The 14110-nt window shown below is 38.4% G+C and overlaps 1 protein-coding gene across 3 annotated transcripts in view; it reads left to right on the top strand.

Annotated features, from left to right (window-relative positions):
• Window positions 1–10225, top strand: part of ATP6V1H (ATPase H+ transporting V1 subunit H) — a 126259-nt gene extending 116034 nt beyond the window's left edge. For all 3 annotated transcript variants that reach the window (XM_023184201.2, XM_023184199.2, XM_023184200.1), the window contains one exon: window positions 9874–10225. In XM_023184201.2, coding sequence (XP_023039969.1) covers window positions 9874–9934 — 61 coding nt within the window. In that variant the 3' untranslated portion in view covers window positions 9935–10225. The remainder of the gene's footprint in view (window positions 1–9873) is intronic.
• The last annotated feature ends 3885 nt before the right edge of the window (window positions 10226–14110 follow it).

The following is a 14110-nucleotide window of genomic DNA, read 5'->3' as shown; positions in this document are numbered from 1 at the left end:
CTAGGAAGAAACTGCATCAACTAATGAGCAAAATAACCAGTTAATATCATAATGGCAGGATCAAGTTCACACATAACAATATTAACCTTAAATGTAAATGGACTAAATGCTCCAATTAAAAGACACAGACTGGCAAACTGGATAAAGAGTCAAGACCCATCAGTCTGCTGTCTTCAGGAGACCCATCTCACATGCAGAGACATACATAGGCTCAAAATAAAAGGATGGAGGAAGATCTACCAAGCAAATGGAGAACAAAAAAAAGCAGGGGTTGCAATCCTAGTCTCTGATAAAACAGACTTTAAACCATCAAAGATCAAAAGAGACAAAGAAGGCCATTACATAATGGTAAAGGGATCAATCCAACAGGAAGAGCTAACTATCCTAAATATATATGCACCTAATACAGGAGCACCCAGATTCATAAAGCAAGTCCTTAGAGACTTACAAAGAGACTTAGACTCCCATACAATAATAATGGGAGACTTCAACACTCCACTGTCAACATTAGACAGATCAATGAGACAGAAAGTTAACAAGGATATCCAGGAATTGAACTCATCTCTGCACCAAGCGGACCTAATAGACATCTATAGAACTCTCCACCCCAAGTCAACAGAATATACATTCTTCTCAGCACCACATCACACTTATTCCAAAATTGACCACATAATTGGAAGTAAAGCACTCCTCAGCAAATGTAAAAGAACAGAAATTATAACAAACTGTCTCTCTGACCACAGTGCAATCAAACTAGAACTCAGGACTAAGAAACTCAATCAAAACCGCTCAACTACATGGAAACTGAACAACCTGCTCCTGAATGACTACTGGGTACATAACGAAATGAAAGCAGAAATAAAGATGTTCTTTGAATCCAATGAGAACAAAGATACAACATACCAGAATCTCTGGGACACATTTAAAGCAGTGTGTAGAGGGAAATTTATAGCACTAAGTGCCCACAAGAGAAAGCAGGAAAGATCTAAAATTGACACTCTAACATCACAATTAAAAGAACTAGAGAGGCAAGAGCAAACACATTCAAAAGCTAGCAGAAGGCAAGAAATAACTAAGATCAGAGCAGAACTGAAGGGGATAGAGACACAAAAAACCCTCCAAAAAATCAATGAATCCAGGAGTTGGTTTTTTGAAAAGATCAACAAAATTGACAGACCGCTAGCAAGGCTAATAAAGAAGAAAAGAGAGAGGAATCAAATAGATGCAATAAAAAATGATAAAGGGGATATCACCACCGACCCCACAGAAATACAAACTACCATCAGAGAATACTATAAACACCTCTATGCAAATCAACTAGAAAATCTAGAAGAAATGGATAATTTCCTGGACACGTACACTCTCCCAAGACTAAACCAGGAAGAAGTTGAATCCCTGAATAGACCAATAGCAGCCTCTGAAATTGAGGCAACAATTAATAGCCTACCCACCAAAAAAAGCCCAGGACCAGATGGATTCACAGCTGAATTCTACCAGAGGTACAAGGAGGAGCTGGTACCATTCCTTCTGAAACTATTCCAATCAATAGAAAAAGAGGGAATCCTCCCTAACTCATTTTATGAGGCCAACATCATCCTGATACCAAAGCCTGGCAGAGACACAACAAAAAAAAGAGAATTTTAGACCAATCTCCCTGATGAACATCGATGCAAAAATCCTCAATAAAATACTGGCAAACCGGATTCAGCAGCACATCAAAAAGCTTATCCACCATGATCAAGTGGGCTTCATCCCTGGGATGCAAGGCTGGTTCAACATTCGCAAATCAATCAACGTAATCCAGCATATCAACAGAACCAAAGACAAGAACCACATGATTATCTCAATAGATGCAGAAAAGGCTTTTGACAAAATTCAACAGCCCTTCATGCTAAAAACGCTCAACAAATTCGGTATTGATGGAACGTACCTCAAAATAATAAGAGCTATTTATGACAAACCCACAGCTAATATCATACTGAATGGGCAAAAACTGGAAAAATTCCCTTTGAAAACTGGCACAAGACAGGGATGCCCTCTCTCACCACTCCTATTCAACATAGTGTTGGAAGTTCTGGCTAGGGCAATCAGGCAAGAGAAAGAAATCAAGGGTATTCAGTTAGGAAAAGAAGAAGTCAAATTGTCCCTGTTTGCAGATGACATGATTGTGTATTTAGAAAACCCCATCGTCTCAGCCCAAAATCTTCTTAAGCTGATAAGCAACTTCAGCAAAGTCTCAGGATACAAAATTAATGTGCAAAAATCACAAGCATTCTTATACACCAGTAACAGACAAGCAGAGAGCCAAATCAGGAATGAACTTCCATTCACAATTGCTTCAAAGAGAATAAAATACCTAGGAATCCAACTTACAAGGGATGTAAAGGACCTCTTCAAGGAGAACTACAAACCACTGCTCAGTGAAATCAAAGAGGACACAAACAAATGGAAGAACATACCATGCTCATGGATAGGCAGAATCAATATTGTGAAAATGGCTATACTGCCCAAGGTTATTTATAGATTCAATGACATCCCCATCAAGCTACCAATGAGTTTCTTCACCGAATTGGAAAAAACTGCTTTAAAGTTCATATGGAACCAAAAAAGAGCCCGTATTGCCAAGACAATCCTAAGTCAAAAGGACAAAGCCGGAGGCGTCACGCTACCTGACTTCAAACTATACTACAAGGCTACAGTAACCAAAACAGCATGGTATTGGTACCAAAACAGAGATATAGACCAATGGAACAGAACGGAGCCTTCAGAAACAATGCCACACATCTACAACCATCTGATATTTGACAAACCTGAGAAAAACAAGAAATGGGGAAAGGATTCCCTATTTAATAAATGGTGCTGGGAAAATTGGCTAGCCATAAGTAGAAAGCTGAAACTGGATCCTTTCCTTACTCCTTATACGAAGATTAATTCAAGATGGATTAGAGACTTAAATGTTAGACCTAATACCATAAAAACCCTAGAAGAAAACCTAGGTAGTACCATTCAGGACATAGGCATGGGCAAGGACTTCATGTCTAAAACACCAAAAGCAACGGCAGCAAAAGCCAAAATCGACAAATGGGATCTCATTAAACTAAAGAGCTTCTGCACAGCAAAAGAAACTACCATCAGAGTGAACAGGCAACCTACAGAATGGGAGAAAATTTTTGCAATCTACTCATCTGACAAAGGGCTAATTTCCAGAATCTACAAAGAACTCAAACAAATATACAAGAAAAAAACAAACAACCCCATCCAAAAGTGGGGAAAGGATATGAACAGACATTTCTCAAAAGAAGACATTCATACAGCCAACAGACACATGAAAAAATGCTCATCATCACTGGCCATCAGAGAAATGCAAATCAAAACCACAATGAGATACCATCTCACACCAGTTAGAATGGCAATCATTAAAAAATCAGGAAACAATAGGTGTTGGAGAGGATGTGGAGAAACAGGAACACTTTTACACTGTTGGTGGGATTGTAAACTAGTTCAACCATTATGGAAAACAGTATGGCGATTCCTCAAGGATCTAGAACTAGATGTACCATATGACCCAGCCATCCCACTACTGGGTATATACCCAAAGGATTATAAATTATGCTACTACAAAGACACATGCACACGTATGTTTATTGCGGCACTATTCACAATAGCAAAGACTTGGAATCAACCCAAATGTCCATCAGTGACAGACTGGATTAAGAAAATGTGGCACATATACACCATGGAATACTATGCAGCCATAAAAAAGGATGAGTTTGCGTCCTTTGTAGGGACATGGATGCAGCTGGAAACCATCATTCTTAGCAAACTATCACAAGAAGAGAAAACCAAACACCGCATGTCTCACTCATAGGTGGGAACTGAACAATGAGCTCACTTGGACTCGGGAAGGGGAACATCACACACTGGGGCCTATCATGGGGAGGGGGGAGGGGGGAGGGATTGCATTGGGGAGTTATACCTGATATAAATGATGAATTGATGGGTGCTGACGAGTTGATGGGTGCAGCACACCAACATGGCACATGTATACATATGTAACCTGCACGTTATGCACATGTACCCTAGAACTTAAAGTATAATAAAAAAATAAATAAATAAAAGAATAAGAAATAAAAAAAAAAAAAAAAAAGAAGCTCTCGTAACTGCACAGGCATTTCTCCCACACTGCGCATTGCGTAACTGGATTTTTATGCAGTGCAGTTGGCTGGGGTGTGCCCTGTGTTGTGCAGGTTGCTTTTGGTTATAAGTACTTGATGATCAGGAACCAGCATTTAAAAGGTAAAGGAGTGTTTGCTGCCAACTCCAGTTCTTTGAGTGGCTCAGTGTGTTGCCTGCCCATCATAATCACACATTGGAAAAGCAATGAAACACGGAAGATACTGCCTATCTGTGACAGAGCTGGTAGCAGCAGGGGAAGAGGACAACTCTTGAGCATAGCCAGAAATAAAGAAACGCAGGTTTTGTTTAGTGGCATTTAGATTTTACAGCTTATTAAAAAGAAAAATAAAAAGATTTGATTAGTGGAATTCCTGTAGGAAAAATAACTTTGTTATTGCAAATTTTACATAAATTGCTTTTAGAATACACTCTTTAATGCAATTTCTTTTAAAATGTCCATTTTTGTTTCTTAGAACTACAAATCCTATAAACAGACTCTAGAATAGACTTTTAGAATCACTGATCTCTTTTTTTTCCCTTTTTAATTCCATGGATCACCTCTTTAGGGAGATTGCTAACCTATTAGTCTTTGGATTTAGATGCTGTTAGAAAGTGAAGTGTCTAGTGATCATGAAAATATGTTTGAGAAAATAAATTGAGGATTTGCACTGTGATGTTCTTAATCTTTTTTATTCTCACAGCTATACAATAATGTATCTCCAGCCAGTGAGAGGAAGAATAATGTACCATGAGGTTGTACTATTAGTCATTAAAACTGTGAATTTTGAAATCAAGACTTGGTACCAATACACTCCCCACTAATCCAGTTGTCCTAACCTTACAACATGTTAGTTATCATTGCTAAACTCGAGTTACATATCTATAAATGGGGCTCTTCTGTACCTTTATGGGTATTCTTGTGAAGAGTATGTAAGAAAATGTATGTCAAGCAGCTAGTGCAGTGCTTAGTCACTAGCAGGCACTAAAAAATGGTACATGTTGTGATGTTAAATACTGTTTTTCCTAGGCTGAGATCAAAATACTGTAGAAAGAGTTGGACTATATAGTACTTACTCTTGGAATTTAAATGTTTTTGTAAATTAGATACAGATGAGAGAGGACACTGTGGTTTTCATATAAACACAATTTGTTTTTTCATAAAACAGAATTTTGTTTTTTTTCAGTTCATAAAACAAAGTTTGCTTTGTGTTCAAAATGATGATAAAAGCCAGAGGACTGATCACTGAATTTATAACTAAACTATAGTGAGTTAGCATTAAAGAAAGCAGAGCTATATAAAATTATTGATGATTTATTTTTCCCCTTTACCAAATATAAATCTGTATTGTAAACAACTATGAAGTTTATATTTTCTGAGATAAATTGTGTTTATATATTTAGAAAAGAATAGTTAATGATTTATTTTATACCAACTTGTTTTCCAAAACAGGATAGGTAAAGAGTAAGAAACATGTAATTATGACTCAGATGTAGTTTTAATGATCATTATGACAAACCTACTGAAAGAAGTAGGCTGTAGAATTCTAAGAACATTATGGTTTTAGTTATGAAAAATTTGCATACCAAAGGAAGACTAGAGAAAACAGTACAAAAATGCTGCTAACAATGGGTTTTCTGCTTGACTTTGTGGGCAGGCAAGGCTAATAAAGGAAAATAAAAGAGACTTAGTAGTTTTTATTGATTAATATATTTGTCAGTAGAAAATCACTTTTTTCCTGTCACTAAATTACACAGCTGAAGTTACCATGTGTTTCAAGTTATGTAGGTAAAGTTAGTATGTTGAAATACTATTATAGTGTCTTCAATTACAGTTTTAAAGAAAGAAACATCTGTAATGTTTGAGTCTTTAAGCAACTAAATATACTGTGACGGTGAGGCATTTGATTAGAATGGGTAGTGGTCTTCCTGTTGTTTGAAGAGTTACTATAGCTAAATAAGTGCTTCCTGGTGCCCTAGCTCCTAACAGAATAGAACCTAGATAGTTAGTCACCTTCAGAATGCCCCCGTCAATTCTCAGCCGCCTCAGTAGTGCCTTGTGGGAAGTGGAAGTCAGTTTTTCAGGGTTTCTTCATCAGATGTAAACTCTATTGCAGCAGTATGATCTCTTTTGTGAGCTGTTTATGTACTTGGGTTTTTAAAAAGGGGAGTAGGTTTTCAGACTGCCCTTTTTTCAGTTGCAGAGATGTTGAGATCTCAGGAGATTTCAGGTGTGGATGAAGTTAAAGAGAAGAAAAATATTACACCTCACAAATTTTGCATCTTAGGTAGCAGAAGCACAGATTTAATGTCACATTCCTATAGATTGCTTGTACAAGTCAGGCACCTTTTGACTGTATTGTAAGTTGACATTTTATTGTATTGATCTTCATGTATAGAGAGAAAGGCTGACTCAATACCAAGATTAATTGACAAAAGATCTCCTTGCACCCTTTGTTCTAGATACATTATTATCCCCTGAGGTAAAATCTATACTAGTTTTTCCTTTTGCACTCCAGCCTGGGCAATAAAGTGAGACTCAGTCTCAAAAAATAAAACAAAATAAAATAAAATAAATAAAAGCCAAGTTCAAAGGAGTGGATTTTCCTCAAAGTTCATATAGGTTAGGTGTTTTTAATACCCTTTTCAGTGGAGCCACAGTTCAGTTCCTCCTGATACGTTAGCAAGCCATCTAACACCCCACATGCCACAACAAACAGCAATTTCAGGAAAGCTTGAGGAGGAAATTGGATGATTCTTTCCATGAATCCTATCTGGGCTCTTCTCTTGCTGGGCTTTTGGCATTTTGACCTACGACACTCAAGCCAGGCTCACAAAGTTCCGCCTGGGGCTGCTGATGTGCAGGTTCTTAGTTGGACCCTTTTTCCTCTGTATAAGTCCTTGCTCTTCCCCCAAATCCAAATTACATAAACCCTCAACTAGGCAGAAGAAAGGAGGTGCTGATTTTTCTGTGTGTCACGTACTTAGGTCAGGAAGAAGTGGATGCCTCCGGGCTACCTTGTATGTACGAAAAAACGAGAGTGAAAGCCTGGTGGGTGTGATGGCTCACACCCGTAACTCCAGTACTTTAGGGGCTGAGGCAGGCATATCGCTAAAGCCCAGGAGTTAGCGTCCAGCCTGGGCAACATGCCGAAACCCTGTCTCTACAAAAAATAAAAAAATTAGCCAGGCGTGGTGGTGAGCACCTGTAGTCCCAGCTACTCAAGAGGCTAGGGTGGGAGGATGGCTTGAACCCAGGAGGTCAAGGCTGCAGTGAACTGTGATCTCACCACTGCACTCCAGCCTGGGCAATGGAGCAAAACCCTGTCTCAAAAAAAAAAAATTGTGTAGGAGAGGATGTTACCTGTAATGTATATCTTTGACCAGGAAGACAAAAAACAAGTGGAAGATGGGGTGGAAGCCGTGGCTGCATGTGTGTCTTTTCGTTCTCTACTGGAACAGCCCACCTGTGCCGGGTTTTACTGTCCTGCTTTGGCCCTACAAGAGTGTTTCTTTTGTGAAGAAATAATTATCTTCACCACTTGTTGTCTCCTAAGTATTAGTGAAGTGTGATATGGGGAACGAACTACCCTCATGCCTCTGAAAGGGATGGAGCAGGTTGGGAACCTGTCTGTGACCACATGCACAGGACCCTTTGTGGTAACTTACCAGTTCCCTGCCTGAGCTCCTGGAGGCTTTGTCGTACATTCTTACTAGTCGCTTTTGAAAACTTACATTTAGAACTTGGTCCTTGACATCAGTCCTTTAGGGAGAGAACCACGTCTTACTGTCATTGAAGAGTGGCACAGTGTCTTTGAAGTACACTTTTAAAATGTTTTCTAAGGCTCCGCACTAAGTAGTCTAAAATTGAAATATTTGAAGACCTCTCTAAAATGAAGCATATCTAACTTCAGGCTTGATTTCTCACATATATGCAGGAAAAATATAAGATCTGGAAATTGGCCATAAATATTATTACTTCCACCACCAAGAAAACAAATCTGTGTGGCCACAGATGCTCCCAAGTTGCAGGCATTCCCAGAGTAGCAGCATAGATAGTGGCTGTACACTCTTGTTTTTCCTGTCTAACAAAGATAATAGGATGTCTTCCCTTTCAGCCTTTCCATGAAGTAGACATGACTATTTACTAAACTTCTGGTTGGAAATAAGATCCCGTTGTCTAAATTGTGTCAGCGCAGTTCCTGGTAGCACAAGAATATTAAACACTTTAATATGACATCCAAAATTAATGAGTCAGTTATAAGAACTTTCCTTGAGCGATGGAAAAGATCATAACGCACTTCCGTGTCCTGGGATGCTTCATTCAGTCTCACGGTATTAGAAAGTGAGCAGCCTTTGGGTTGGGGCAGGGGGTGTGGCACTTTACATGCTTTGGGCCACTGGTTCTTCCTCCCTGCTGCTCTGCCACTGCGTGACATTTCCTTCTCATCCGCATTTCCAGTGCTTCTGTCTTTTCTGTCTTAAAATCTTTGCCGCTTTGGCCTAGGCTGCAGTAGCAGGGGGAGAGCAGCGCAGGCGAAATGCTTGCCTTCTTCTGGACCACTGTGGAGAGAGGCGGAGTCACATTTACCTGTGGACATCGGTGGCCCCCAAAGGTGGTTTCTTGGTGAGGCTCACACAGTTGATAGACGATAGGCAAGAGAGGATGGCATTGACAGTGTACCTGCTGCTTGCAGCCCAGCCAGGGCCTCCACACCCAGCGCCTCCTAGAGCCCCCATGGGAATACCTGGGAGGTTATGGAACTGGAATGTAAACCTACGTCTCTATTCCAAACTCATGCTTTTTTGTAAGAGGAAAACTTTTAAATAGTTTTTTCTTGAAAAGCCTCTTTTTCTTCCTAATTCGTTCTAAAACAAAAGTTTGGGCAAGTGCCTCAAAGGAAAATAGGGACAAGATTGTTTTCTGTCCTGGAATTCACAGTGGTGTCTGTGTGTACTTTAGAGCTAAGTGTGCACATACTGTGGGCGAATGCTTATTTTCTGAAGGAGAGTGCTCTAAAAGGATTGGGGACCACTGCTCTGAGCCCCAGTTGCTCTGCCTGTGGAGTGAGTGCTGCTACTCAGCTCCTGGAATTGTTCTGTGGCTCTGGCCTGACCGTCTCTGTGCGGGCTTTAGATTGCTAGGGCAGAGTGAGTGCCCCAGACCAGTAGCTCCTGTTCGTGTGGGGACTCCCAATGCTAGTTTTGGTGATTTATTTTCATGTACTCTTGTGTCATCCCAGGGTGAAGATACACATATTCTCTAACAGCAGGACATTTGTTTTTCATTTATGAGGTCATTCAGAATCGTAATTGAGGTGATTTTGAACTTCTTAGATTGCAGAAGTGGCAGGAGCAGTAAACTAGACCCCTTTATCTGAACAGGAAAGTAGTCTTTCCCCAGGAAGTAACTACACTTCCTTGTAATCACCTGTTTGTGTAATTGTAATAACTTTACAAGTTATTCATAAAAATACAAGAATGACTAGTTTGTCGTTGTCATAACTTGGGTATGATACATGATTTAGAAGTCATACAGTACAAGTACTTTTGAAATTTGGAAAAGTTTAATTTTGTAGGACTTTATTATTTTTGGATGTTAAAGTAAGTATATATGACAGTGCATAGTGTGTTTCAATTTTGGAAGTGATTCTTTGCTGTTGAAATTCTCATTCTCCTTATTTCATTCTTATTTTTTAGGGAATACCTTGGCAAGCAGCTCCAATCCGAGCAGCCCCAGACCGCTGCCGCCCGAAGCTGAGCCTGTCTCTGGCTTTCCCCTCCGCCTCGATGCAGAACCAGTAGTGGGAGCACTGTGTTTAGAGTTAAGAGTGAACACTGTTTGATTTTACTTGGAATTTCCTCTATTATGTAGCTTTTCCCAATGCTAATTTCCAAACAACAACAACAAAACATGTTTGCCTGTTAAGTTGTATAAAAGTAGGTGATTCTGTATTTAAAGAAGATATTACTGTTACATATACTGCTTGCAATTTATGTATTTATTGTTCTCTGGAAATAAATATAGTTATTAAAGGATTCTCACTCCAAACACGGCCCCTCTCTTTACTTGGACTTTAAACAAAAGTCACCTGTTGTCTCTTTTCAAACCAAATTGGGAGAATTGTTGCAAAGTAGTGAATGGCAAATAGATTTTTCAAATCTATCAACCTATCAGTCTCTGTTGATCTATGTCTCTATCCAGCTCTCTGTTCATCTGTATATCATCCAAGTATCTACACACACACACACACACACACACGCACACACACAGTCCCCATAGCTTTAAAATCTTAGTTTTTAACATGATACTGTGGTTCAAAAGACTCGCTTTTGGAGTTCAGTGAAAAGTTTTAGTGTTAGATTTATTTTCAATACTTTTATCCTTGGTTTTTAGTGCCTGAAGTTTGTTTTGTCTTATTACATTTTGGTTTAAGCATTGCCAATAGATATTTCATTCTCTCCCCTTTTGTTTCTAGAACCACATCCCTTTAGCAGTACATACATGGCATGCAGGCCTCCTCTGAGGCTTTTGTTTTTTTAACCCCATCAGCTGATCTCTCTGAGTCTCATTTTTCATTCATTTTCATGTTATTTTCACTTTTTATTCCTAGCAGTTCTATGAATGTTGAGTAGATGTGCTAAAGCTAATAAAACATTTATTCTAGTAAGTTTTTTCTCCTATAGAAAGCCACTCATAGAATCCATCTCCTGTTTAAGAATCAAAGATTGTTTCATTTTCAACATAGAAATCCTGTGGGAGAAATTAGTTAAAATTATGGATAAATTAGTCAGTGGGTTCATGTGACTCGAATGATTTTCCTTAAAGGGGTTCATGTTTGCCAGAAAAGAGGCAGTCTGATCAAACCAATTTTTTCTTTTACTAAAAGTTTAAACATTGCTTATATGTAGTTTACTTTTCAAAACGTGGAAAATCATTATTAATAGAGCTTTTATCATAGTAATTACAGACACTGCATTAGCAGAAGATCAGTTTTCATGTTAATATATTAATGGTCTGTAAAATCTTTAGGATTTTAAGGCACTCAATTTCTAGAAGTCCTAGTAACCAGAGACACAGCCATCTTCTGAATTCCATAAGAATGCATTGATTGTTTGGTGTCATAGTTTCTGATTTTAGTTTCATTTTGCATAGCCCTATAGTTGTGAAGTAGAAATCAGTGACAGTCACTCTTGTAGAAAGTATTAGTGCTTTAGTTCCTAAGAAGTGCTTTTGTACATGGGAAGCAATACTCCCATGTAATCATGCTTTAATTATTATCTTGTATATTAAAATTAATTCCCTCGAGGTACCTTTTTTCTGACTTAAACCTTTACACTCAACTAATAGAGCATATAGCAATTATGAAAGCAGTCACTTCATTTTTCCTTTGCTTATCAATGTTTTTGATTAACATTCAATGCTTAAACCCACCTTAAACTATAATACCACCTACATGTTCAATTAAACTGCAAACACCTAATGGAACAGGCTTATAAATATGACAAACCAAATCTGAGAAATTACTCATGAGTCAAATACAGGTAACTCTACCTAGGGATGCAGGTAGTAAAAATACTGTTAAGCATCTTTAAAACAGCCTAAACAAAGAGCCCAGTTATTACAAAATGTGTTTACACCTAGGTATAAACACCATTTACACAATGTAATCAGTATAGGATTGTTGAATTTCATTTTCTCTGTACTTATTTTGACATTTTCCTTGGTTTCATAAGTCCTCACCTAATCTAGACCAAGACCGGGGATTTTAGGCCAGCCATGGTTAATGGAGTAAAACTGCTATGGATCACAGAACTGTGGGTGACACTTTATGGTGACCATCACAGGGACTAAACAACAAACCTTGAGACTGGCAGTCTTAGGACCTGGGTATAACCATCCAGATGCTGATGGGTTACATTTCTTTTCGCGGTCAGTCTCCAGCCATCCCCCCACCCCACGCCTTTTTTTTTGTCAGTTGAGTTAAAAATCCATGCTCTTCAACTGCGTTTGAATCTGTTACCTACATGTCTCTTTTTTGCAACCCGGTGTATGAGGGAGGTTTCTAAGTTCTTGGATATTGCTCATCTCAGTGATAGATAAAACCCTGATTTAAGTGTTGAATGCCTTCTCCAATAGCAGGCAATCTCTCCCCTTTCTGTCTTAAAATCCTATTGTGTCTCATTGACCCTCTGTTCTCAATTTGTCAGGAATAATGTCACTAAAAAAATACTGGGGGAAAAAAAAATGTAGAGTTGAGGTATTGCTTTACTGGATTTTTTGTTGACGGCATAATAGGTTATACAAAGTTTACCAGAAACCAAACTAAATAAACCGATTGCTAAAATATCCAATCTGAGCAGGTATACATAGTAATTTTTAAAAAGAAAACTTCTGATTTTTAGATTTTGAGAAGCATATAGACATTCTCATTAAAGGGAGAATGAAATTAGATCTTATTTCCTTAGAAAACTCTTATTTTGGGTCTTGTTGACTCTAATTTTTAAAAAGATGCACCTCCCGTTGGCAGGTGAAGCTCATTCCCACACATCGTCCCTAGCCAGGCACAAATATTAAATTTACAGAATGTCTCCAGTTAAATTTTTTTTCTGCTTTCTATTTAGCTGCATCAGAGTAATTGGTGTTAATTTTCATATAATTAAAATTTAAATAATTTCTAACCTCTACCTCTTAAATCTTGGAAAGCACAGATCCAAATTTTGATGCTTTTGATTTATCTGAAAATAAAAAGTTCTCTGTTCTCATTCTTTGCCTTTGAAAATAAGAATATTTTAGACTAAATTTTGAAACCACTCAAAGTTGGTAGGTGGCAAAGTTACTTCCCAAATACGAACCTTGTGATGAAATCTCTTTTTAGTTTGAAATTTCTCTCTTGTTTTGCTGTACAAAATGTTCTGTTCTGGTTAAGAGATGTGCCTTTAACTTTCTGAACAAATTTCCACTGTAAAAGTCAGTTGGAAAGAAAAAGGAGCTATAAATAATTTTAAATTCCTTCAACATTGTATGCAAATCTGACTCGAGTTCCCTTCTCTTCTAGTTCTTAACAAGTGTTGATTACTCTTCTAAAAATAGGATAAAAGTGGAAGAGACACTTCCGTGATTGAAGGAATACTAGTCTGAGATGCTTTTATCTTTCAGTACTATGTAGACTTGTGTCTTTTTCCCTTTACAAAGGAAGAAAAAATGTATCCAGGAAGTTGGTTGAAAGAACCAATCTACAAAGAACACCAAATAATAAAGTTTGTTAACTTGTAGAAATAAAATATTTGAAACAATAGCACAAAGGTTGCATGGTGAGGCAGCGAACTTCTGCTCTTGTAAGACAGCTGATTACATCAGATAGGAAGTGATATAACAGGAATATGAAGTAGACTGATGAGTTAAGGATACGTATTTAATTCCCTAGAGCAACCACTGAAACAATAAACAAACTGAAATTACAAGGTATAGCTAGCTAAAGAGCCATTGGTGGAGATAAAATTGAATACAAAAAATGCTTGATTAACCCACAAGAGTGCAGGAGAAGAACATGGGAGAGAGAAGACACAGAAAATGAGTAGCAGGGAGGCTGCGCGTGGTGGCTCACACCTGTAATCTCAGCACTGTGGGAGACTGAGGTGGGTGGATCACCTGAGGTCAGGAGTTCAAGACCAGCCTGGCCAATGTGGTGAAACCCTGTCTCTACGAAAAATACAAAAATTAGCCAGGAAAGGTGGCATGCGCCTGTAATCCCAGCTACTTGGGAGGCTAAGGCATGAGAATCGCTTAACCTGAGAGGCAGAGGTTGCCGTGAGCCAAGATCGCGCCACTGCACTCCAGCCTAGGCGACAGAACGAGACTCAGTCTCAAAAAAAAAAAAAAAAAAAGACGATAAGTAGCAATGAGGTAGACTTTAAGTCCACCAATAACAATAGC

The sequence above is a fragment of the Piliocolobus tephrosceles genome, chromosome 7 (assembly GCF_002776525.5).
Source record: "Piliocolobus tephrosceles isolate RC106 chromosome 7, ASM277652v3, whole genome shotgun sequence".
Classification (NCBI taxonomy): Eukaryota; Metazoa; Chordata; class Mammalia; order Primates; family Cercopithecidae; genus Piliocolobus; species Piliocolobus tephrosceles.
The sequence above is the reverse complement of the archived record's forward strand: the minus strand, read 5'-3'. Positions and strand labels throughout refer to the sequence as shown.